The following is a 24,695-nucleotide window of genomic DNA, read 5'->3' as shown; positions in this document are numbered from 1 at the left end:
TTTCACAAGGACCAGCGGTGCAGCCCAAGGGCTTTCACTTTCACGTATGACATCAGCCTCTTTCATGTCTTGAAGCATTTTCTTGACAGGCTGATACAGGACGATGTCGCTCCTTGATGGGAGGATGATTACCTGTGAGGATTCAATGCTGAATCAGAGTAGTCTTACCAAAATCCAACGGGAGCTTTCTGAATGCTTGATGATGACGCTTGGCAAGGTTCAGAACTCCATTGATTCTCTCTGTTGGAGTAGTGGCATCTCCCAAATTCAGCTCAGTGCACCAGGGGTCTGAAGTAGCCTTCTTATTGCCTTCGTCAGCTTGGGTGGAATGTTGATTAACTGTTACCTCACTTGACATGATGTTTTCTGGTGAGAGTTGAGATAACTGTGCTACTGGATAAAATTTGTGGAGGTTAACAGGTGCGTCACTTAAGTTAGTCAGTCGAACTGGCACCTCAGAGATGGATGTAACTTTAAAGGCATCCTTCAGTTTTGCAAGGATTTGTTCAGACGCTCTACTCTCTGAAGGGGGCCAGGATCGAACTTCCCTGGAAGCAGCTCCCTGAAGCTGACCCAGCAGGATCTGCACCTGCTGTTCTGCAGCGAGGGGGTAAAACAGAAAGAGAGCTAGCAACTTGTCATGGAAGCCCCTGAAGGTGTGTGGCTCCCCTTTGTAGCGTGGCAACCAGGGAGCTTTCGGATAAAATGGGACAGAGAATGACATGTTGCACACGATGAGCAGAAAAGGGCTGCTAGCACCAGCTTGGCTGTTGTCGCTGAGTTCACTCATTATGTAGATGCTGAGGTGACTGCTCACAATCGGACAGAGTCTCTGATATAGGCAGACAGATGAATCCTGTTGGTGACATCAAAAATTGTGGTGGGCCACTGGGGAGGCGCCAGATGTTGCAGAAGGGCCAGCTGGGTCATGTAGTCTCACTGGCAGCAGATAATGATGTCACGGTAGCTGAAGTGGGTCGCTGGACCCCTCATAATGAGAATGGCGGTATGTGAGACCAGTGGTGGAGACGTGAGATCTGCAGCCTCGTACAGCGAGGACACGTCTGTCCCCATCTGATGATAAAGGGGGACACAATCCTACATAATGAGAATGGCGGTATGTGATACCAGTGGTGGAGACGTGAGATCTGCAGCCTCGTACAGCGAGGACACGTCTGTTCCCATCTGATGATAAAGGGGGACACAATCCTACATAATGATAATGGCGGTATGTGAGACCAGTGGTGGAGATATGAGATCTGCAGCCTCGTACAGCGAGGACACGTCTGTCCCCATCTGATGATAAAGGGGGACACAATCCTACATAATGATAATGGCGGTATGTGATACCAGTGGTGGAGACATGAGATCTGCAGCCTCGTACAGCGAGGACACGTCTGTCCCCATGTGATGATAAAGGGGGACACAATCCTACATAATGATAATGGTGGTATGTGAGACCAGTGGTGGAGACGTGAGATCTGCAGCCTCGTACAGCGAGGACACGTCCGTCCCCATCTGATGATAAAGGGGGACACAATCCTACATAATGATAATGGCGGTATGTGATACCAGTGGTGGAGACGTGAGATCTGCAGCCTCGTACAGCGAGGACACGTCTGTCCCCATCTGATGATAAAGGGGGACACAATCCTACATGATAATGGCGGTATGTGATACCAGTGGTGGAGACGTGAGATCTGCAGCCTCGTACAGCGAGGACACGTCTGTCCCCATCCGATGATAAAGGGGGACACAATCCTACATAATGATAATGGCGGTATGTGAGACCAGTGGTGGAGACGTGAGATCTGCAGCCTCGTACAGCGAGGACATGTCCGTCCCCATCTGATGATAAAGGGTGGCACAAACCTACATAATGATAATGGTGGTATGTGAGACCAGTGGTGGAGACGTGAGATCTGCAGCCTCGTACAGCGAAGACACGTCCGTCCCCATCTGATGATAATGGGGGGCACAATCCTACATAATGATAATGGCGGTATGTGAGACCAGTGGTGAAGATATGAGATCTGCAGCCTCGTACAGCGAGGACACGTCTGTCCCCATCTGATGATAAAGGGGGACACAATCCTACATAATGATAATGGCGGTATGTGATACCAGTGGTGGAGACGTGAGATCTGCAGCCTCGTACAGCGAGGACACGTCTGTCCCCATCTGATGATAATGGGGGGCACAATCCTACATAATGATAATGGCGGTATGTGATACCAGTGGTGGAGACGTGAGATCTGCAGCCTCGTACAGCGAGGACACGTCTGTCCCCATCTGATGATAAAGGGGGACACAATCCTACATAATGATAATGGCGGTATGTGAGACCAGTGGTGGAGACGTGAGATCTGCAGCCTCGTACAGCGGGGTCACGTTCGTCCCCATCTGATGATAAAGGGTGGCACAATCCTACATAATGATAATGGTGGTATGTGAGAGCAGTGGTGGAGACGTGAGATCTGCAGCCTCGTACAGCGAAGACACGTCCGTCCCCATCTGATGATAATGGGGGGCACAATCCTACATAATGATAATGGCGGTATGTGAGACCAGTGGTGAAGATATGAGATCTGCAGCCTCGTACAGCGAGGACACGTCCGTCTCCATCTGATGATAAGGGGGACACAATCCTACATAATGATAATGGAGGTATGTGAGACCTGTGGTGGAGATGTGAGATCTGCAGCCTCGTACAGCGAGGACACGTCCGTCCCCATCTGATGATAATGGGGGACACAATCCTACGTAATGATAATGGCGGTATGTGAGACCAGTGGTGGAGACGTGAGATCTGCAGCCTCGTACAGCGAGGACACGTCCGTCCCCATCTGATGATAATGGGGGACACAATCCTACATAATGATAATGGCGGTATGTGAGACCAGTGGTGGAGACGTGAGATCTGCAGCCTCGTACAGCGAGGACACGTCCGTCCCCATCTGATGATAATGGGGGACACAATCCTACATAATGATAATGCCGGTATGTGAGACCAGTGGTGGAGACGTGAGATCTGCAGCCTCGTACAGCGAGGACAGGTCCGTCCCCATCTGATGATAATGGGGGACACAATCCTACATAATGATAATGGCGGTATGTGAGACCAGTGGTGGAGACGTGAGATCTGCAGCCTCGTACAGCGAAGACACGTCCGTCCCCATCTGATGATAAAGGGGGACACAATCCTACATAATGATAATGGCGGTATGTGAGACCAGTGGTGGAGACGTGAGATCTGCAGCCTCGTACAGCGAGGACACGTCCGTCCCCATCTGATGATAATGGGGGACACAATCCTACATAATGATAATGGCGGTATGTGAGACCAGTGGTGGAGACGTGAGATCTGCAGCCTCGTACAGCGAGGACACGTCCGTCCCCATCTGATGATAATGGGGGACACAATCCTACATAATGATAATGCCGGTATGTGAGACCAGTGGTGGAGACGTGAGATCTGCAGCCTCGTACAGCGAGGACACGTCCGTCTACCATCTGATGATAATGGGGGACACAATCCTACATAATGATAATGCCGGTATGTGAGACCAGTGGTGGAGACGTGAGATCTGCAGCCTCGTACAGCGAGGACACGTCCGTCCCCATCTGATGATAATGGGGGACACAATCCTACATAATGATAATGGCGGTATGTGAGACCAGTGGTGGAGACGTGAGATCTGCAGCCTCGTACAGCGAAGACACGTCCGTCCCCATCTGATGATAAAGGGGGACACAATCCTACATAATGATAATGGCGGTATGTGAGACCAGTGGTGGAGACGTGAGATCTGCAGCCTCGTACAGCGAGGACACGTCCGTCCCCATCTGATGATAATGGGGGACACAATCCTACATAATGATAATGGCGGTATGTGAGACCAGTGGTGGAGACGTGAGATCTGCAGCCTCGTACAGCGAGGACACGTCCGTCCCCATCTGATGATAATGGGGGACACAATCCTACATAATGATAATGCCGGTATGTGAGACCAGTGGTGGAGACGTGAGATCTGCAGCCTCGTACAGCGAGGACAGGTCCGTCCCCATCTGATGATAAAGGGGGACACAATCCTACATAATGATAATGGCAGTATGTGAGACCAGTGGTGGAGACGTGAGATCTGCAGCCTCGTACAGCGAGGACACGTCTGTCCCCATCTGATGATAATGGGGGACACAATCCTACATAATGATAATGGCGGTATGTGAGACCAGTGGTGGAGACGTGAGATCTGCAGCCTCGTACAGCGAAGACACGTCCGTCCCCATCTGATGATAATGGGGGACACAATCCTACATAATGATAATGGCGGTGTGTGAGACCAGTGGTGGAGACGTGAGATCTGCAGCCTCGTACAGCGAAGACACGTCCGTCCCCATCTGATGATAAAGGGGGACACAATCCTACATGATGATAATGGCGGTATGTGAGACCAGTGGTGGAGACGTGAGGTCTGCAGCCTCGTACAGCGAGGACACGTCCGTCCCTATCTGATGATAATGGGGGACACAATCCTACATAATGATAATGGCGGTATGTGAGACCAGTGGTGGAGACGTGAGATCTGCAGCCTCGTACAGCGAAGACACGTCCGTCCCCATCTGATGATAAAGGGGGACACAATCCTACATGATGATAATGGCGGTATGTGAGACCAGTGGTGGAGACGTGAGGTCTGCAGCCTCGTACAGCGAGGACACGTCCGTCCCCATCTGATGATAATGGGGGACACAATCCTACATAATGATAATGGCGGTATGTGAGACCAGTGGTGGAGACGTGAGATCTGCTGCCTCGTACAGCGAGGACACGTCTGTCCACATCTGATGATAATGGGGGGGCACAATCCTACATAATGATAATGGCGGTACGTGAGGTCAGTGGTGGAGACGTGAGGTCTGCAGCCTCGTACAGCGAGGACACGTCCGTCCCCATCTGATGATAATGGGGGACACAATCCTACATAATGATAATGGCGGTATGTGAGACCAGTGGTGGAGACGTGAGATCTGCAGCCTCGTACAGCGAGGACATGTCCGTCCCCATCTGATGATAAAGGGTGGCACAAACCTACATAATGATAATGGTGGTATGTGAGACCAGTGGTGGAGACGTGAGATCTGCAGCCTCGTACAGCGAAGACACGTCCGTCCCCATCTGATGATAATGGGGGGCACAATCCTACATAATGATAATGGCGGTATGTGAGACCAGTGGTGAAGATATGAGATCTGCAGCCTCGTACAGCGAGGACACGTCTGTCCCCATCTGATGATAAAGGGGGACACAATCCTACATAATGATAATGGCGGTATGTGATACCAGTGGTGGAGACGTGAGATCTGCAGCCTCGTACAGCGAGGACACGTCTGTCCCCATCTGATGATAATGGGGGGCACAATCCTACATAATGATAATGGCGGTATGTGATACCAGTGGTGGAGACGTGAGATCTGCAGCCTCGTACAGCGAGGACACGTCTGTCCCCATCTGATGATAAAGGGGGACACAATCCTACATAATGATAATGGCGGTATGTGAGACCAGTGGTGGAGACGTGAGATCTGCAGCCTCGTACAGCGGGGTCACGTTCGTCCCCATCTGATGATAAAGGGTGGCACAATCCTACATAATGATAATGGTGGTATGTGAGAGCAGTGGTGGAGACGTGAGATCTGCAGCCTCGTACAGCGAAGACACGTCCGTCCCCATCTGATGATAATGGGGGGCACAATCCTACATAATGATAATGGCGGTATGTGAGACCAGTGGTGAAGATATGAGATCTGCAGCCTCGTACAGCGAGGACACGTCCGTCTCCATCTGATGATAAGGGGGACACAATCCTACATAATGATAATGGAGGTATGTGAGACCTGTGGTGGAGATGTGAGATCTGCAGCCTCGTACAGCGAGGACACGTCCGTCCCCATCTGATGATAATGGGGGACACAATCCTACGTAATGATAATGGCGGTATGTGAGACCAGTGGTGGAGACGTGAGATCTGCAGCCTCGTACAGCGAGGACACGTCCGTCCCCATCTGATGATAATGGGGGACACAATCCTACATAATGATAATGGCGGTATGTGAGACCAGTGGTGGAGACGTGAGATCTGCAGCCTCGTACAGCGAGGACACGTCCGTCCCCATCTGATGATAATGGGGGACACAATCCTACATAATGATAATGCCGGTATGTGAGACCAGTGGTGGAGACGTGAGATCTGCAGCCTCGTACAGCGAGGACAGGTCCGTCCCCATCTGATGATAATGGGGGACACAATCCTACATAATGATAATGGCGGTATGTGAGACCAGTGGTGGAGACGTGAGATCTGCAGCCTCGTACAGCGAAGACACGTCCGTCCCCATCTGATGATAAAGGGGGACACAATCCTACATAATGATAATGGCGGTATGTGAGACCAGTGGTGGAGACGTGAGATCTGCAGCCTCGTACAGCGAGGACACGTCCGTCCCCATCTGATGATAATGGGGGACACAATCCTACATAATGATAATGGCGGTATGTGAGACCAGTGGTGGAGACGTGAGATCTGCAGCCTCGTACAGCGAGGACACGTCCGTCCCCATCTGATGATAATGGGGGACACAATCCTACATAATGATAATGCCGGTATGTGAGACCAGTGGTGGAGACGTGAGATCTGCAGCCTCGTACAGCGAGGACACGTCCGTCTACCATCTGATGATAATGGGGGACACAATCCTACATAATGATAATGCCGGTATGTGAGACCAGTGGTGGAGACGTGAGATCTGCAGCCTCGTACAGCGAGGACACGTCCGTCCCCATCTGATGATAATGGGGGACACAATCCTACATAATGATAATGGCGGTATGTGAGACCAGTGGTGGAGACGTGAGATCTGCAGCCTCGTACAGCGAAGACACGTCCGTCCCCATCTGATGATAAAGGGGGACACAATCCTACATAATGATAATGGCGGTATGTGAGACCAGTGGTGGAGACGTGAGATCTGCAGCCTCGTACAGCGAGGACACGTCCGTCCCCATCTGATGATAATGGGGGACACAATCCTACATAATGATAATGGCGGTATGTGAGACCAGTGGTGGAGACGTGAGATCTGCAGCCTCGTACAGCGAGGACACGTCCGTCCCCATCTGATGATAATGGGGGACACAATCCTACATAATGATAATGCCGGTATGTGAGACCAGTGGTGGAGACGTGAGATCTGCAGCCTCGTACAGCGAGGACAGGTCCGTCCCCATCTGATGATAAAGGGGGACACAATCCTACATAATGATAATGGCGGTATGTGAGACCAGTGGTGGAGACGTGAGATCTGCAGCCTCGTACAGCGAGGACACGTCTGTCCCCATCTGATGATAATGGGGGACACAATCCTACATAATGATAATGGCGGTATGTGAGACCAGTGGTGGAGACGTGAGATCTGCAGCCTCGTACAGCGAAGACACGTCCGTCCCCATCTGATGATAATGGGGGACACAATCCTACATAATGATAATGGCGGTGTGTGAGACCAGTGGTGGAGACGTGAGATCTGCAGCCTCGTACAGCGAAGACACGTCCGTCCCCATCTGATGATAAAGGGGGACACAATCCTACATGATGATAATGGCGGTATGTGAGACCAGTGGTGGAGACGTGAGGTCTGCAGCCTCGTACAGCGAGGACACGTCCGTCCCTATCTGATGATAATGGGGGACACAATCCTACATAATGATAATGGCGGTATGTGAGACCAGTGGTGGAGACGTGAGATCTGCAGCCTCGTACAGCGAAGACACGTCCGTCCCCATCTGATGATAAAGGGGGACACAATCCTACATGATGATAATGGCGGTATGTGAGACCAGTGGTGGAGACGTGAGGTCTGCAGCCTCGTACAGCGAGGACACGTCCGTCCCCATCTGATGGTAATGGGGGACACAATCCTACATAATGATAATGGCGGTATGTGAGACCAGTGGTGGAGACGTGAGATCTGCTGCCTCGTACAGCGAGGACACGTCTGTCCACATCTGATGATAATGGGGGGGCACAATCCTACATAATGATAATGGCGGTACGTGAGGTCAGTGGTGGAGACGTGAGGTCTGCAGCCTCGTACAGCGAGGACACGTCCGTCCCCATCTGATGATAATGGGGGACACAATCCTACATAATGATAATGGCGGTATGTGAGACCAGTGATGGAGACGTGAGGTCTGCAGCCTCGTACAGCGAGGACACGTCTGTCCACATCTGATGATAATGGGGGGGCACAATCCTACATAATGATAATGGCGGTACGTGAGGTCAGTGGTGGAGACGTGAGGTCTGCAGCCTCGTACAGCGAGGACACGTCCGTCCCCATCTGATGATAATGGGGGACACAATCCTACATAATGATAATGGCGGTATGTGAGACCAGTGGTGGAGACGTGAGATCTGCAGCCTCGTACAGCGAGGACAGGTCCGTCCCCATCTGATGATAATTGGGGGGCACAATCCTACATAAAGAATCCCGGAGCCGTCTATCAGAGACTCAGGTGAGAGGAAAGATATATGGGGGTTATATAAGAATCCTGGAGCCGTCTATCAGAGACTCAGGTGAGAGGAGAGATATATGGGGTTATTCAAGCATCCCTGACTCAGGAGGTTTTATTGTAACACACCGTTGTGGAAGGGCATGTAGAAGTGGATGAGTTTAACTCCTTTTTCCATTTTTGTTTTTTTCTTCATGCCTTCCAAAAGTGGGTAACTCTGGATTTCCTCTGATCATAAACCAATGGCATATCTTAGTAATATGCTATTATGTATTATGAGACAGAAATACTTCTTTAAAATTGTGACAATTGCTGAAAGCCGAGGGTTATGACAAATGTGTGCATGTCCTCAAAAGATTCCTATTTTTAGTCTTTAGTAGCAGACACAGATGGATGAGCTGATGGAGGAATATCCTTGTGTTGGGATCAAAGTCTAGCGCTTGGTGAACAAGTTACTGTTTCTCTAAAGTGAGAGATTCAGCAACTCTGCTCCAGCCAGTACAGGGCGACTACAGATGGGAGACTCTGGTGAAAAGAAAAATATATGTACATTATACATCCTAATGCCATGTTCTTGTTCTGTAGATTATCCCTGGACTCTCATTGTAGAAGAGATTCAGATCCCCCGTCTCCTTCTCGGCTCCCCGGCCGTCCTGCAGTGTAATATGTCGGGGTATTTCCCGGATGCCGTCACTGTGAAATGGATGAGACGTGATGGAGATCAGTCACATGAAGAGACTGACGATAACCAGAGGATAACATCCAGGAGAGCGACCGATAACACCTACAGCCGTACAGCCAGTCTGACCATCACCCCCGACCTGCGGACACATCAGGGGGCAGAATATGTATGTCTGGTGGAGCACCCCTCCCTGGAGACACCCATAGAGAGAAGAACGGGGCCGCTACAAGTCTATGGTGAGTGTATGAATCACTTTTGTACAGCTTTTTTCACTTAAAACGAAACATACAATCAAAATATACACACATATGTATATATACAGTGCCCCGCATAAATGAGTACACCCCAACAGGTTTGTTAGAAAACCTTTACATTTCTTTCAGAATCAACATTTTCTATGGGATTCCATACTACAAAACACTCCCACAAATGTGTACCATTGATTGCAAACAAGATTTGTTATTTTGCACAGCCCAAAAAGTAATTTTCCTAATACATTAATTCAGGACCACATTGTAAAAATGAGTACACTCCAATGAAAGTCTTAGGAGCAAAGTAAAAGTTTAGACTATAAAATTCTAACTAATAAGAATTCAACCACAGGTAAGTCTAATTATATGTTGCACAGGTGTCCAGCAGACGCAAAGAACACCCCTTCCCATTTCATGCTGTCAGCAATGGCACCATGTGGAAGAGAAATGTCCCAAGACCTGAGAAGGAAAATAATTTCTTTACACAAGAAAGGTAAAGGCTACAAGAGCATCAGTGAAGTTTTACTTATCAGTCAGATACTGGAGCAAAAGTGATACAAAAATGTAACAAAGATCCAGGCCGCTCATGGAAGTTACCACCCAAACATAAGGACAGTCTGATGAGAAGAGTTGAAGAAAATTGACATGCAAATTCACTGCAGTTATCTAAAGTAGTAGAAAGCTGAACCAGAGTGAGTGTTTCCCGTGACACAATACGGCGTGCACTGCAGAGAAATGGCATTCATGGGGGAGAAGAGAGACTCTCCTAAAGTCCACGCAGCAACGAAACTGCAGCTATCTCACAGAGATGTCCAGGCTGTAGAAGACTTGGTGCTGTCCTTAAAAATCATTGAGGTCACACAAAATACTAGACAAGTAGATTTTGATGTGGGGTGTACTCATTTTTGCATCGCCTCCATGCCACGCCGCATTGATGCAGTAACTGATGCACACGGAGCCCGACCAAGTACTGAGTGCATTTACTGATCATACATTTCAGTAGGACGACATTTCAGATTTTACAATCATTTTCAGGCTGGTGTTATAAAGTATTCTAATTTCCTGAGATAATGACTTTTGGGTTTTCATTGGCTGTAAGCCATAATCACCAACATTACCAGAAATAAACCAGTGACATAGATCCCTCTGTGTGTAATGACTCTATAGAATAGAGGAGAGGCACTGTCTGTATTGAAGAACAGAAATAAATTCACTTTCTGATGATATTCTGATTTTATGAGAAGCTCCTGTATCTAATGTATACATTTACTTTATATGACTATTTTCACAGCAACTCTTACAATCAGATCGTTTACTTATCTCTTCCAGGTAAACCCCAGATGTCGGCCCCTATAGAGATCACTACGGCAGATAAATCTCGTGTTCAGTTCTCTCTGAATCTACTGAAGTTTTACCCTAAAGATATAAAAATCTCCTGGTATAGAGAAGATCAGTCTGATAAATATGGATTATCAGCTGTGGAGACAATCAGTGCTCAGGACGAGGATCTGACATATGTGGTCACCAGTGCCGTCCAGATTCCTGGTTATCAATTCAAAGATCCAGAGATGAAAATCATTGTAGAGTGGGAACACGAGAGTATGGAGACGTCAGAGAGGAGATCACTGAGTGTCAGAGGTAAAGAGGATATCTGTCTATTATCTATCCATCATTATATATCTATGTATCTACAATATCTATCCATCTTTCTATTATCTATCTATTTATCTACCTTATTTTGCGGATTATATGACGCACCCCAAATTTTAAGGAGAAAAATAGGAAAAAAACCTTTTTTTTAATAAAACGGTCTTATTGCTTACCGGGGTGACTTCGGTGAAGCGGGGACCCAGAGTCGCTGCTGGCGGAGGCAAGAGTGGAGCGTTGCTGCAGGCCACAGGCTGGGATGAGGGGGTGTTCCGATGTGTGGCATGCCACAGCAGGTTTCCGGTGTTGCGGGTCTCCAATGCTGCAGGTGTCCTTTGTTGGGGCTCTGCCTACATTTTGTGAAATGCCAGACCCCCCGTAGTTCCATGATTTCCTATGCAGTGAACTCTGGGAAAATGGGTGTCGGGTGGAGCGCATGCGTAAATGGAGATCTCAGCACCAAGATCTCAGGAGATGAGATCTACTATTAATCATTTGTTAAAATATCCAATACAATTTAGGTATATTTGTATTTATTTTTCAATTTTTAAAATGACCAATAATATCACATACAAGGGACAAATACTAGCGCACCATGACCAGTCACCATATTACCACCACATGGTGACCAATAATACCACATGCAAGGAATAAATACCACCACACAATGACCAGACCACATATTACCACTAGTAATGAATGAACATGCTCGGGTGGTCTCTGAGTATTTTTGGCATGCTCAGAAATTCAGTTTGAGTCCCAAAACTGCATGATTTGTGGCTGCTAGACAGCCTGAATACATGTTAGGATTTCCTAACAAACAGGCAGATCCCACATGTATTCAGGCTGTTTAGCAGCTGTAAATAATGAAGCTACGGGGACTCAAACTGAATTTCCGAACACACCCAAAATACTCGGAGACCACCCGAGCTTGCTCGGAAATCTCGAGTAACAAGCATACTCGTTCATCACTAATTACCACCACATTGTGATTGAATACTACAATACTGATCATTAATTAAAAAACACAATACTAATATCACCACAAGTGCCATCATACGCAGGAGATCTATACTTAGTATGCAGTCTCTGTGTACAGGTAATACAATGTTTACCGGTGGCATTTATCACAGGAGCTCTGTATATAGTGTCAGTGTACAGGTAATACAGTGACATTATACACAGGAGCTCTGTATATATTGTCAGTGTATCGGTAATACAGGGATCACTGGTGACATTGTACACAGGATCTCTGTACATAGTATAGTGTCAGTGTACAGGTAACACACTGACTCACCAGTGACGTCTCTAGGTGAAGTCCTTCATCTTTGCTTTTCATCACTTCCAGCCAGAACTCGTCTCTGCAGGAAATAACACAGTTATCTAGAGCACTGCTTGCAGAACACATTACTTAATTTTTTCCCAACTTCTAAACTGTCACCTTTTTTTCTTCATCTGGTGTATAGTGTCACACTACACAGTAACAGGACCGCCCCCCTATTTAAAACATTATCCTCAAAAAATAAAATAAACACATCACTGCAGTAATAATATCCTTTAATTATCCCCTATGGTAATAATATCCCCCATCCTGGCCCCCGTGTGTCTCATTCCTGGCTCCAGCCATACGTTCTCCCATCCTGCCCTCATGAGTATCCATTCTGCCCCCATGTGATGTCCCATCCTGCCACGTGATCCTGCCCCATCTGTCTCGTGATCCTGCCCCATCTGTCTCGTGATCCTGTCCCATCATCCTGCCCCATCTGTCTCGTGATCCTGCCCCATCTGTGCCGTGATCCTGCCCCATCTGTCTCCATTGTATCCATCCTGCCCCATGATCCTGCCCCATCTGTCTCCATCCTGCCCCATGATCCTGCCCCATCCGTCTCCATCCTGCCAGCGTGTCTCCCATCCTGCCACAGTGTCTCCCATCCTGCCACAGTGTCACCCATCCTGCCAGCGTGTCTCCCATCCTGCCAGCGTGTCTCCCATCCTGCCACAGTGTCTCCCATCCTGCCACAGTGTCTCCCATCCTGCGACAGTGTCTCCCATCCTGCCAGTGTCTCCCATCCTGCCACAGTATCTCCCATCTTGCCACAGTGTCTCCCATCTTGCCACAGTGTCTCCCATCCTGCCACAGTGTCTCCCATCCTGCCACAGTGTCTCCCATCTTGCCACAGTGTCTCCCATCTTGCCACAGTGTCTCCCATCTTGCCACAGTGTCTCCCATCTTGCCAGTGTCTCCCATCCTGCCACAGTGTTTCCCATCCTGCCACAGTGTTTCCCATCCTGCCACAGTGTCTCCCATCCTGCCACAGTGTCTCCCATCTTGCCACAGTGTCTCCCATCCTGCCACAGTGTCTCCCATCCTGCCACAGTGTCTCCCATCCTGCCACAGTGTCTCCCAGTGTCTCGTGCCACTTGCAATTAGAAAAAAACCTTTCTCCTTACCTGGCCGCGCTCCTGCGCCGATGCTTCCTCCATACAGTTCAAGGGCGCACTTGCCGGCGAATGATAATGACGTCATACGCCGGCGACATGCGCGCAGACGTCAGCTGCCAGCCTCCGATTAGCTGGCGGTTTTTAACTATTGCCGTGAGGGCCCGCACGGCAATAGAGTTTGACTGAACCTGCGTCACGGACGCAGGTTCAGTTACTGCATCGGCAGAATGCTGCCGACCAGCGGAAGCCTGCCACTGGGGCCCGGATGAGAAGAAGAGACGGGCCCGATGGGGGCCCCAGTCAGGTGAGTAATGCCCTGATGTCGGCCCTGTATGTATCTATCTATCTATCATCTATCTATTATCTATCATCTATCTGTTATTTATCTATTATCTATTTCCTTTTTTATCTAATGTCAATTATATGTCGAAATCATCTTAATAATTTTATACAGATCTTCCCTGGCGTCCACATGTCGGATCTATCAGTGTCTCCGAGCTGGAAGATGGCAAATCACCCGCCCTGACCTGTGATATCTCCGGATATTTCCCGGATCTTCTATCTGTTATCTGGTTCACAAAGAAAGACGGAAATGTGACGGAACTGCCCAGACAATCATCATTATATATAAACAGAACTTACAAGATGTCAGAGATAAAGACGAGACAGAAAGATAACACGTATTCCTGTGAAGCGTCATTGACTTTTACCCCCAAAATAAGTTCACACCGAGGATCAGAAATCCTCTGCAGAGTGGAGCATCCCAGCGAGGAGCGCCCCATAGAGCGGAGCACCGGACCCCTACACATTGGTGAGTTATGTGGTAGAAATATATAACAAATAGCCAGTGACATTACAACAACTCCCCAGTATGGGGCATATGAGGACACTGTCCCCTGGGGTGGGTCCCGGGTGTAGCAATGACAGATAGTGCAAGTCATCAGAGTACGCTCTCAGATTTATAGGCTGCAGACAAATATCATTTACAATCTCATTATTATTCTTTTCCTAATAATAGTATAGTATTGTCGGATAGTACTTGCAAATAGAAGCAATTTTGCAATTTTTTCATCCGTACCTGAGATATTAATACTTTTGCTCACATCCCGTTGCCTTGGACACCGACCACCACTGCTAACATACCCGGTGCCACCAAGACCTTTTCTATAAAGCTAGTAAGCGCTGTTTTGAAGCTGGCCAGGACAGTGAGACGGCAGCGGTGGTCGGTCTCCTGGGCAATGAACTGCAAACACAAAGAAAAGTGATAATATCTCAAGACCAGCTGCAAAGTGTAATAAGCAGCAAACTGCTAAAGTGCTTGTTTTTACAACCATTATCCGACATGTCCATCTATGAAAAATGGCCCCATAATGATGATAATAATGTGTCAGTAAAATATGTTGGAAAAAATCAAACGGGAAACACTGATACCAGGGATGGGACATAAGAGAATTTGCACTTCTTTCAATACAAGAGAGAGAATGCTGGAAAATTTAGAAGATTTCTGCAACAATGGAAAATGATCAACAAGATACTCAATAAAGCTTTGTTTATGAGGGACCTGAATGCCAGGACTCCCACTAATCACAATACTGGGGGTTCCAAGCGGGAGGGAGGCCTGGCATCAGCACAGTGGGAAGGATAGCGGTGGTCGCACGTGTGTCTGGCTACTCTACTCTATGTGGTCGATGGAAAGCCGAGCAGTGCACCTGCCCTAGAGAACGGATCCCATCAGTCAGATATTGGTCACGTATCCTGTGGACAGTGGTGAATATCCATTGCAGGACCTCTAACCGCTATTATTTCTGTAGATAAAAGACACTTCTCCCATAAGGAATACCATATTTCTCCCAAGGAATGTTCTTTTATCATTTCTAGTTGTATTTCTGTATCTTTGACTTCTTTAAATTTTAACTTTTTCAAATTTCTGTAACAGGAGAAAAGTAAAACAGAAGAAAGTTCTTGTGCTTTAAAAAAGACCTGTGGTTGGTCGAAGCGTTGCAGTTCATGGCAGAATAAAGAAGATTTCAATTTTTTCACCCATTTTTGGACGCTGTCTATCTAATGCAAGTCAGTTTCTACTTATTGGGAAAGTCATTAGTTCCCAACACAATGGCACTTATGGAGGTGTAGGCTGCACCATAGTAGTGAGGGTTGCACTGTGACTGAGCCGTTTTCCCTCTATCCTCTCTCAGTTATTACACTTCTTGCATTGTTACATATTTATCATGTGAACTGTGAGATTGGACAATGTTCCAATGTAAAATCCATTTTCATTGTTGTGGACCAGAGCAGGCCGCAAGTTGCTCGTGCTACTGTGAGCAGCCTGCGTGGTCTAACCATGCTCCCATGACCTGCAGCGTCTCCGGACTTGTCTCCCATCGAGCACATTGGGGGCGTCATTGATAGGGGATTACAGAGGAGCTGCCAGCAGCAGATTTTGATGATTTGTCAAAGTTTTTACAGTGGCAGAACCTTCCTCAGACGACCATTAATGACCTCACGGATAGCAGCCGATTCTGAATAAATCCAGATAAAATCTTGTGAATTCTATAATTTCACAATTTTTCCTTCTTAGTGTTGCAATTTCAATTATAAATGTAGTTTCATGTTGATGGCGTATAATAGTATGAGTTACTATCTAAATGCTTTGAGTTTACTGCTTCACACTAAGGTCCTGGTCCAGTTGAGGTTCACCAATAATACTATAAACCTTTGATATAATATATCAAACATTGACTGCCAGAGTCTTTTCCGGAAGGTGCTCCTCATCTGTGCTCTCCTGCCAGCAATTTCTAATCATGCAAGAGGTTAGACAAGGAGATCAGGGCTGTATAATTACATCTCACGCACTGAGAAACCTGCTCTAAGCTGTGGTGGGGGCGTGTTCTTTTTTTCTCCTGTATGTTGCTGGCTGCTTATGACTGTGCAACATCATTCAGGAGCAAAAAGGACACACCTCCAATAACAATTATTTGATAATGCTCACATGGACATATCAAAAATTAACTCATTAGGAGACAAATATGTTGTTTGCTAATATTTCTAAAACGGGGAGGTTAAATGAAAAAAATAAATAAAAACTGTATTCCACTCTTTAGCCTTTATTACATTGTGTCTCCAGGTCAACTTGAGAAAATGTGGTTACATTTAGTCTTTAACGAGGATCTTTCAACAATTTTAGTGTTATAAGCTGTACATTTCTGAAAAATGTTTCAGGAATATACATTAAAACATTTTTTTTCTCTACCCCATTGTGGAGATGCAGAATGCTAAAATTACTGGCGACCGATCACTATTTTTATCACTCAACTGTGCGTTTGATGCTGTTCAGCTCTGTGAGTGTACTCCCTTCCCACTATAATACTTTCCAATCGTAATAAAGCAGGATGGGTAGTAAGAAGTGGACGACCACATTAATTTGCCCACTGAGGTCAGAACTGTGCAAGCATGGTCATGTGACCACACCACCGTTCCTCCATATTAGTAACACATGTAATAGCTCTTCAGTCCTCAGTTGCTCCTACAATGCTCCTCAATCTAATGCTGCTGTCCACCACTTCTAACCCCTTTACTAAGAGGAAGTCCCAAGCTGGAGGTATTGTCACATGAGACAGATAGAGGTTGGCACAAGACTTTCTCTGTCTCCTGTGATCACGCCTCCCTTGTGGGACTTTCTGTTAGTAAAATGTTAATAGAGAAGACAGACATCGTCATCAGAGTGAGGAGCATCGCTGGAGTAGTCGAAGACTGAAGACCTACTACCACTGATCGGAAGGACAGTTAGTTGTTGTCAACGTGGTCATTACAGACAAGTCTCACGTAACCTTGCTTGCAGAGTTCTGACCTCAATGGGTGACTTTTTTCAGTCAGAACTGTTGATGTCTAGTTTTTCTTCACTATGACACGGCCTTTTTATGACTGGACAGTGTCATAGTGGGAAGGAAGGACAGAGTCCTCTCAAAGGTATTCCATGAGCCATGGACTGTATTCTCCGCTAGATGTACTCCTCAACCTAGTGGAGGCACATTTTTATTCAACAGGATCCAAAGAGTCGGAATCAAGAATCTTTAGTTTTGGAGTCCGTTGTTCCCCGTGTATGGAACCATTGCATGCCTTGGTGTTGACCTCAGGGACATCTTAGGATATCTTTGTTCCTAATGGATCTTTATTATGAAAATGACTTTGCCAATTCTCTTTTCACATCAGATAACCTCTTCATGATCTTATTCAGGTAAACACCAATTAGTGTCCCTGATCCATACTCAATTGGCCCATTTACAGGAGAAAATAATCAGCAAACTAGGAGTTCGGCAACGCTCATTCCCGATTATCTGCTGGTGTAAATAGGCCAGCAACCCAGTGCTGAACGACCATAACGCTTATTTTATACATGTTTAAAAATCAATTTATCAACAGCACATCGCCCGTCCTGTGTATACAGGGGATATGCTGCTAATAACTTGTAATGTATATAAAGATGAGCAATATTTTCCCATCATTGCTTGCCATCGTTGTATACAGACAGGCAAACAGGTGCTGTATGATTTGACTTTGACTTTATTGATGACCTGAAATCCACCAGTGTAAACGGGCAAGAAGCCAGAGGTTGTATTTGAAATCAATATCTGCAAGTCAAGATTTAAGATGGACATCAGTTATAGCATGACCAAAGCCATAGTGTTGGTTTAGAGCTTTACCTTTTAGGAGCTGCTGTACAATCATCAATAAGATGGTGTAAACTGGCATCTTAGACCTGAACAATACATTTTCTAAGAATCTTGGAACAACATAAGCAACTGCAGCCATTGTGAAGTGAGTTTAGATGGCAGAGGCTCTTTTTTAGTGTTATGGGTTCACCTGGTGAGGTGGGTTCTCTTGGCTGTAGGTCAGGGTGATCAGCATATTCCAGAGGTGATGATACAATGGTAATGGATTTGCCAGAGAGCAACAATAGTGACATCAGGTTATTCAGGATGGAGATGAGCAAGCACAGCTGGAAGCACCAGATGCAGCAGAAAAAGCAACATAAATGTATAGGGTAATTGATATCTTGTCACTGAGTTATAGATATACACATCTATATGGACTAGCCGCCTGCCGAATGTTTCTTGAGGCCAATGGGATCCCCTCCAAGTCTGTAATAGCATTTACCAGATTCATCCTCACACACAACTTTTTCTCTTTCGGTGAGGAGCTATACCTACAACGCACCGGCACCGCTATGGGAAGTAAAATGGCACCCCAGTACGCTAACCTCTTCATGGCTAAACTGGAAAATGACTTTTTAACATCCTGCTCCATCAAACCCTTTGCCTATTTCCGTTATATTGATGACATATTAATAATCTGGACTGAGCCTGAACAAGAACTTCTAAATTTCCATGACAAATTCAACAAATTTCATCCAACCATAAACTTGACATTAGACCATTCAAAAACAAAAATCAACTTCCTAGACACCACCATAAAAACCCAAAATGGTTCATTCCAAACATCAGTATATCGGAAACCAATTGACCATCCCACATACCTCAAATGGGACAGCTTCCATCCTAAACACATTAAGAAATCCATTGTCTACAGCCAGGCCCTCAGATATAACCGTATCTGTTCCAGTCCCAAGGACAGGGATGAACACCTAACCCAGCTTAAAATGTCATTTTTAAATCAAGGTTACCATCCCACCTCCATTGATGATCAGATCGTTAGGGCCACAAGGATCCCTAGAAGTCAAGTACTTCAATACAGAAAAAAAGAGGAAAATCATCGTGTACCTCTGGTTGTGACCTACAACCCACAGCTTGAAATACTCAGAAAAATGGCTAAGAAACTTCACCATATCCTACACAAGGATGACCGGTTAAAAACACTATTCAAAGACCCCCCCTTGCTATGTTACAGACAACCTCCCAATCTAAGAAACATCATTATCTGAAGGTCAATGCCCTCTGATTCACCAAGAGGAACATATCCTTGCAATGGGAGAAGATGCAAAACCTGCATTCATATAGCGACCAAAGACAAAATCCAAATTCCCAACACACAGCAGGACTATAAGATCCCAGGGACATTCACATGTTCCTCTTCCAATGTGGTGTATTTAATTCTATGCAATATATGTCCTGTGGGTGGCCTCTATGTTGGAGAAACAGGACAGAGACTGAGAGCAAGGATGAGGTCTCATCGTCATACAATTACAGACAAAAAAACCCATTTACCTGTGGCTAAACATTTCTGTGGTCCAGGACACAACATAGACAATATGAAAGTTGTCATTTTAAAAGGCAATTTTAAATCGCAGACACATGGGAGAGTGTGGGAACAGAAATTCATTACAATCTTTGATTCTATTCACACAGGACTCAATTTGTCAGAAGGTTTTATGACCCATTACCATATCTGAGCTATGTCCTCCAAGTAGCCCTTTGATCTCACAGAACTTTTCACACTACCTATCTAATCTTACCTAATTAAGGATTCTCTCTCCAAGCTCATTGTTTGTTTATTGAAATGTTGTGCTTTAAACTGTATATAAATAAGGTTTCTTCAAATATCTTGTCATATCAGCCTGATGAAGGGACGTAAGCAGTCCCGAAAGCTTGCTTTGTAACAACATTCACTATTATTTGTTAGCCATTAAAAGGTATCATACCCACAAGATTCCTATTTTGTTTCTCTCACTTTATATAGTTATACACTGTAAACAGTAGATGTATAGACAATCATGTATTTTGCAACAGAAATGCACTTATACAAAGTAATAGTAGATGTAAGGCAATCGGGTATATTGCAGTAGAGATGTAGTTATTCACAGAAACAGAAGAGTTACAAGTGTGGAAAACATAGAATAGCAAAGAATAATATAGATGGGTACCTTGCTGGCAGAGATAAAGGTGTAAACAACATCTGATATAGATGAAGGTGCAACTTGTGGCTTGACATAACAGAGCTGAGAGACACATAGCAACGAGAATCACTGGTCTGAGTTTGTCAATAATAGTTGATGATTAGAAAGCAGACAGGATTTGCTTGGAATGTAATTAGATGGAGCCGACTCTAGTGCAAGGTAAGACAGCTGGTGCTAAAGCATGTGTTAGCAAGGCGCTATATTTGGTGAACACTCCAGCAGTTGCGTGAACCAGTCTTAAAAGGTCTTTAGAGATTATGAATAGTCCAGGATAACTTCATCAATAAATGTTTTATCAAAGTAACCAAAGAGATAATGATTATATCAGAAAGAATGACTGTGATATACAATGTCTGTAAAGTATGATGTTGTTTTTTCTGTAAGATATGTTTCTAGAACCTTCTAGAAAATCTCCCAGTGCTACCCTTCAGATGACAATGTAGACTGCCAGCGTTTGCAGCAGCCCCCGCAACCCCCCCTTCCGTCTTATCAGACCTGTGCGGCTGGTAACCTGAAACCAACAACTTCCTCTCGAAGAGCAGGGGGGAAGGATCTCTTTGTTCTAAAAGCACAGGCTGTATGCCAGTATATGGGTGATATTAAAGAGACTGTACCGCAAAAACCATACGCAGCAGAGATATGAAACTCACATTTCTGCAAAGGGCACGAAGCCAGCTTTCTAAACCCCTAAGTTTCACAATTCTCGGACCCCCAGAAAATGAGATATGGATTCCTTCTAAACGGTGTGTCCGAAATACTGCATATTTGGGCTTGAATTATTGAACTCAACAAACTACAAAGAATGATACCATGTGCGTGTTTGTGCGAACTTCCTCCTGCGAGATAGTTATATTAAGTTTTGTAGTTTGATTCTAAATCCAAGAGTAGGCGGCAGACCCTCTCCAGACTGCCCCTTCCGTGATGTGACACAGCAGAGTCTATAAGGCATTCCCTTGGCAAAACCAGTTCAGAGCAGCTTAAGTCCTCGTGCCAGAGAGACGTGCAGCTGAGCGGCGACGTTTGGTTAACCGCCCCTCCCCCCAGTCACATGGGATGCCTAACACCAACTGACCACATGTGAGTGTACTTTCTTCTTTCATCCATTTTGTTTTATACTTGTCTATTGTACATATTTTATGTCTTAATTTTATAGCAACTTTCATCTGTAATCACTGCCCTCATTTTGGGAAATAAATTATAAAATTATTCAGTTTGTCTCCATGCTCTAAGAAACGAACTATATGCCTTGTTTAGATAATTATGCTACTGTGTGGGTTGACTTCGAACCCCTCCCTTGAGTCTATAACTTAAGCGGAGAAACCAGGAGCTGGTGGCAGCGTGTTATGTATGGTTGTTGCGGCTAGTTGGCAGTCCAGAAGGGTCTTATATTGCTGAATAAGGGGGCTGCGGCCACAGCATTGATAATTCCCTTACTGCAGTAGCCTAATTGCCCGCGCACAACAAGCAGCCCGTCCAGCGACTAATTAACCTAGGTGCAGTTCCCTGACTGACCTGAGGGTAAGGGGGGCGCCGGAGAGCTGCGAGTTCCAAAGTGGAACTGAGAAAGTGGGATATACATAAATCCCCGCAGTTCTTGGAAGGTTGTTAGCAGTGGTGGGGTATCCAAAATAACCCCCCTGCGGTAAATTGTTAGAGCAAGGTTAGCTTGCTGTATTTTTGTCACGTGGTGCCAGTGGTGGAGGAACTAAGATAAGCCCCCACTGTGCCTGTGATAGCCGTGTGACGGCAGTTTGTCACGTCCCTCCGTCCGCTGATACACCCGTGTCAGTGGTGGGATTGTGACATATTGGTGACACAGGGTCCGCTGTCCGTCACATTTTCGTGGCAGCGGGACCCCCGTTCGTCACGTATTGAATGATGAAAAAAAGTTCTAAAAATGCAATAAAATATGCAATTAGTATATAACAAAGTCATCCTCAGCACTTCTATATTAGCATAGACGACCGCAAAAGATTATTTGCCATAAACCCCATACTGGGTACATGAAGCAAACAAATAGAAGTGACATATAGAATTAAATAAAATTTTGTTTTATTGATATATGGATTAAAAAAAAGTATCAAATAAAAAACAGGAATAGGTACAGGAGAAAAGGGAGGGTTGAGTAACTCTTAAAGGGTATACATAAGCCCCTGATGGCGGTGGCCGCAGCTCATAGAGCAAAAATGGGGGGACCCTTTAATGTCTTCTGCCCAATGAGTGCACAGGACAGATATATCTAATAATGGTGGTGCTGGCATATATATACTTTACACAAAGATACACAGTGACATTCTGAATAGTTAGAGACAATATTCTAGGATTATGGAGAGAGATCTGCAACATGTAGGGATAGGGTTAACTCCTCTGATCTCAGACTCTGAGAATAAGAAAGTGAAAGTAGAAGAGATTCCAAGAGAAGGAAATATTCTGCCCTTTTAGAAATAATGGAGGCTGTGGGGACAATCCTCTTCTGCCTGGTTCTGTGTCATTCGGGTAAGTCATGATTGTACAGGGCGCGGCCATAGGAGGACAATGCTGGTGACCTGGAGGACCTGCTCTTCTAGAAGGCCCTTGTCATAGTTTGGTGGCAGATTGAGCAGCTGCTTCACAGACCGGTGGGGAGTGGCAGCCGTCTGTCCTACCATCTGTTCTGTTTCCTGTCATGGATCACACTCTGTGGGTATCTCCAGGCTGTTTATTACATGAGGTGGTATCCTCCATTACAAGAGTTCTCCTTCACAACAACCAACAAGTTTGTCACATGACTATAGTACACACATAAACGTAGTGAGACCCCTAGAGGCCACATCATGGTATAACATATTGCTACACCACCTGCCCCCCGCCATCTCTATAGTCGTCTTTCCTACTGTCCAGTATATAATTATTGAATGTTTGGAGAAGTTTCATTTACACCCAGAAAGTAAATTAGAAATCAATAAGTGTTTAGTCTCCTGACACCGGACAGGACCGGATATCAATTCTAACACATTAACGCTTTACTGCCAGAGACGTCCACGGACGCAAACGTTAAAGCCTTCGCTACCCTAAACCCTGAGAACCCATTAAGACGTTCTCCCCGCAGTGAGGAAAAAAACACAAACATTTATATGTAAATTCATATAGAACAAGATAATCTTGTAGTTATGATATATATTAATGGCTAACAAAAATAAAATACATGATGTGACGTGGACTGCGCCTGCAGGGGTTAATTTATCTCCTCTCACTCAATCCAGCACTCAACCTCTGTTTTAGGCTATAACATGAGCACCCTGACACTCAGCACACCCCGATCACTTAACACTGCCACCACTCATCAAATACACGGGGTGACGAGTCCCCAAAATATATTACTGTCAGACAATCAAAAATGGTCTCACACCCTCTTAAAGGCTCTGGATTCTTTTAGAGCATACAAGGTCAAACTTATTAAAGATTTTAGACTTTAACCCCTTTCCGACATCAGGCGTAATAGTATGACTCCCTCCGCCAGAGCCCAAATCTTTCTCCGCACATGTCAGCTGTTTTGAACAACTGACATGTGCCCGGAACCGCTGCGGGGATCCATTGTGTCCATTCTATTATACAAGCCTAACTATTTTTGTAACTAATTATTTCGGCTAGCACCCCTGCATGTGATGTCCAGTGCTCCTATTACAGCTGCAATGTACAATAGACCTAGCGATCTCCTCACTTCCCCCAGCTTCTGTGTATGAGGTTCCTCATTTTTAAGTTTGTTTGCAATTCCCGAGCACACGCGGTATGCTCAGGATGTAAGCGAGCATTTCTGACTCCATAACTAGGCTGCGATCTTGGGTATCTTGAGATAATATTTTTCTGGCTGTCTGTACGAACCAGTACTCACACAAAAAAAAAGCAATCAGGAAACAATCACTGATTGACTTATAAATCCCTGCTCAATAATGGGTCAAAATAATTCTGACTAAGTGGGCATTTAGAAGTTTGCTGTTGCAGAAAGGACAATTGAGGGACACCGTTTCCTCCCTAATTTCAGATGCGTTCAGTGTGTTTTACAGCGAGTCAATTATCCTAATTTAAACAACATCCCCAAACATGAACGGGGATATAGAGGCATTGACACAGTATTAAAATAACTTTATTCAAACATGTTGAAATAATGACACCTAAACAAGGAATCCTCATAGGTAAAAAACCGGAGGTATA

At 45.7% G+C, this 24,695-nt stretch overlaps 1 protein-coding gene across 2 annotated transcripts in view; it reads left to right on the top strand.

Annotated features, from left to right (window-relative positions):
• Window positions 1-16,843, top strand: part of LOC141050655 (uncharacterized) — a 46,833-nt gene extending 29,990 nt beyond the window's left edge. For both annotated transcript variants that reach the window (XM_073547244.1, XM_073547245.1), the window contains exons 9-12: window positions 9,158-9,490; window positions 10,835-11,143; window positions 14,049-14,405; window positions 15,531-16,843. In XM_073547244.1, the coding sequence (XP_073403345.1) occupies window positions 9,158-9,490; window positions 10,835-11,143; window positions 14,049-14,405; window positions 15,531-15,541 (1,010 nt within the window). In that variant the 3' untranslated portion in view covers window positions 15,542-16,843. The remainder of the gene's footprint in view (window positions 1-9,157; window positions 9,491-10,834; window positions 11,144-14,048; window positions 14,406-15,530) is intronic.
• Window positions 16,844-24,695: the final 7,852 nt, after the last annotated feature.

The sequence above is a fragment of the Dendrobates tinctorius genome, unplaced genomic scaffold, assembly GCF_039654945.1.
Source record: "Dendrobates tinctorius isolate UK_male_01 unplaced genomic scaffold, ASM3965494v1 ptg000152l, whole genome shotgun sequence".
Classification (NCBI taxonomy): Eukaryota; Metazoa; Chordata; class Amphibia; order Anura; family Dendrobatidae; genus Dendrobates; species Dendrobates tinctorius.
Note: the sequence above shows the minus strand (reverse complement) of the source record. Positions and strands in the feature narration are given on the sequence as shown.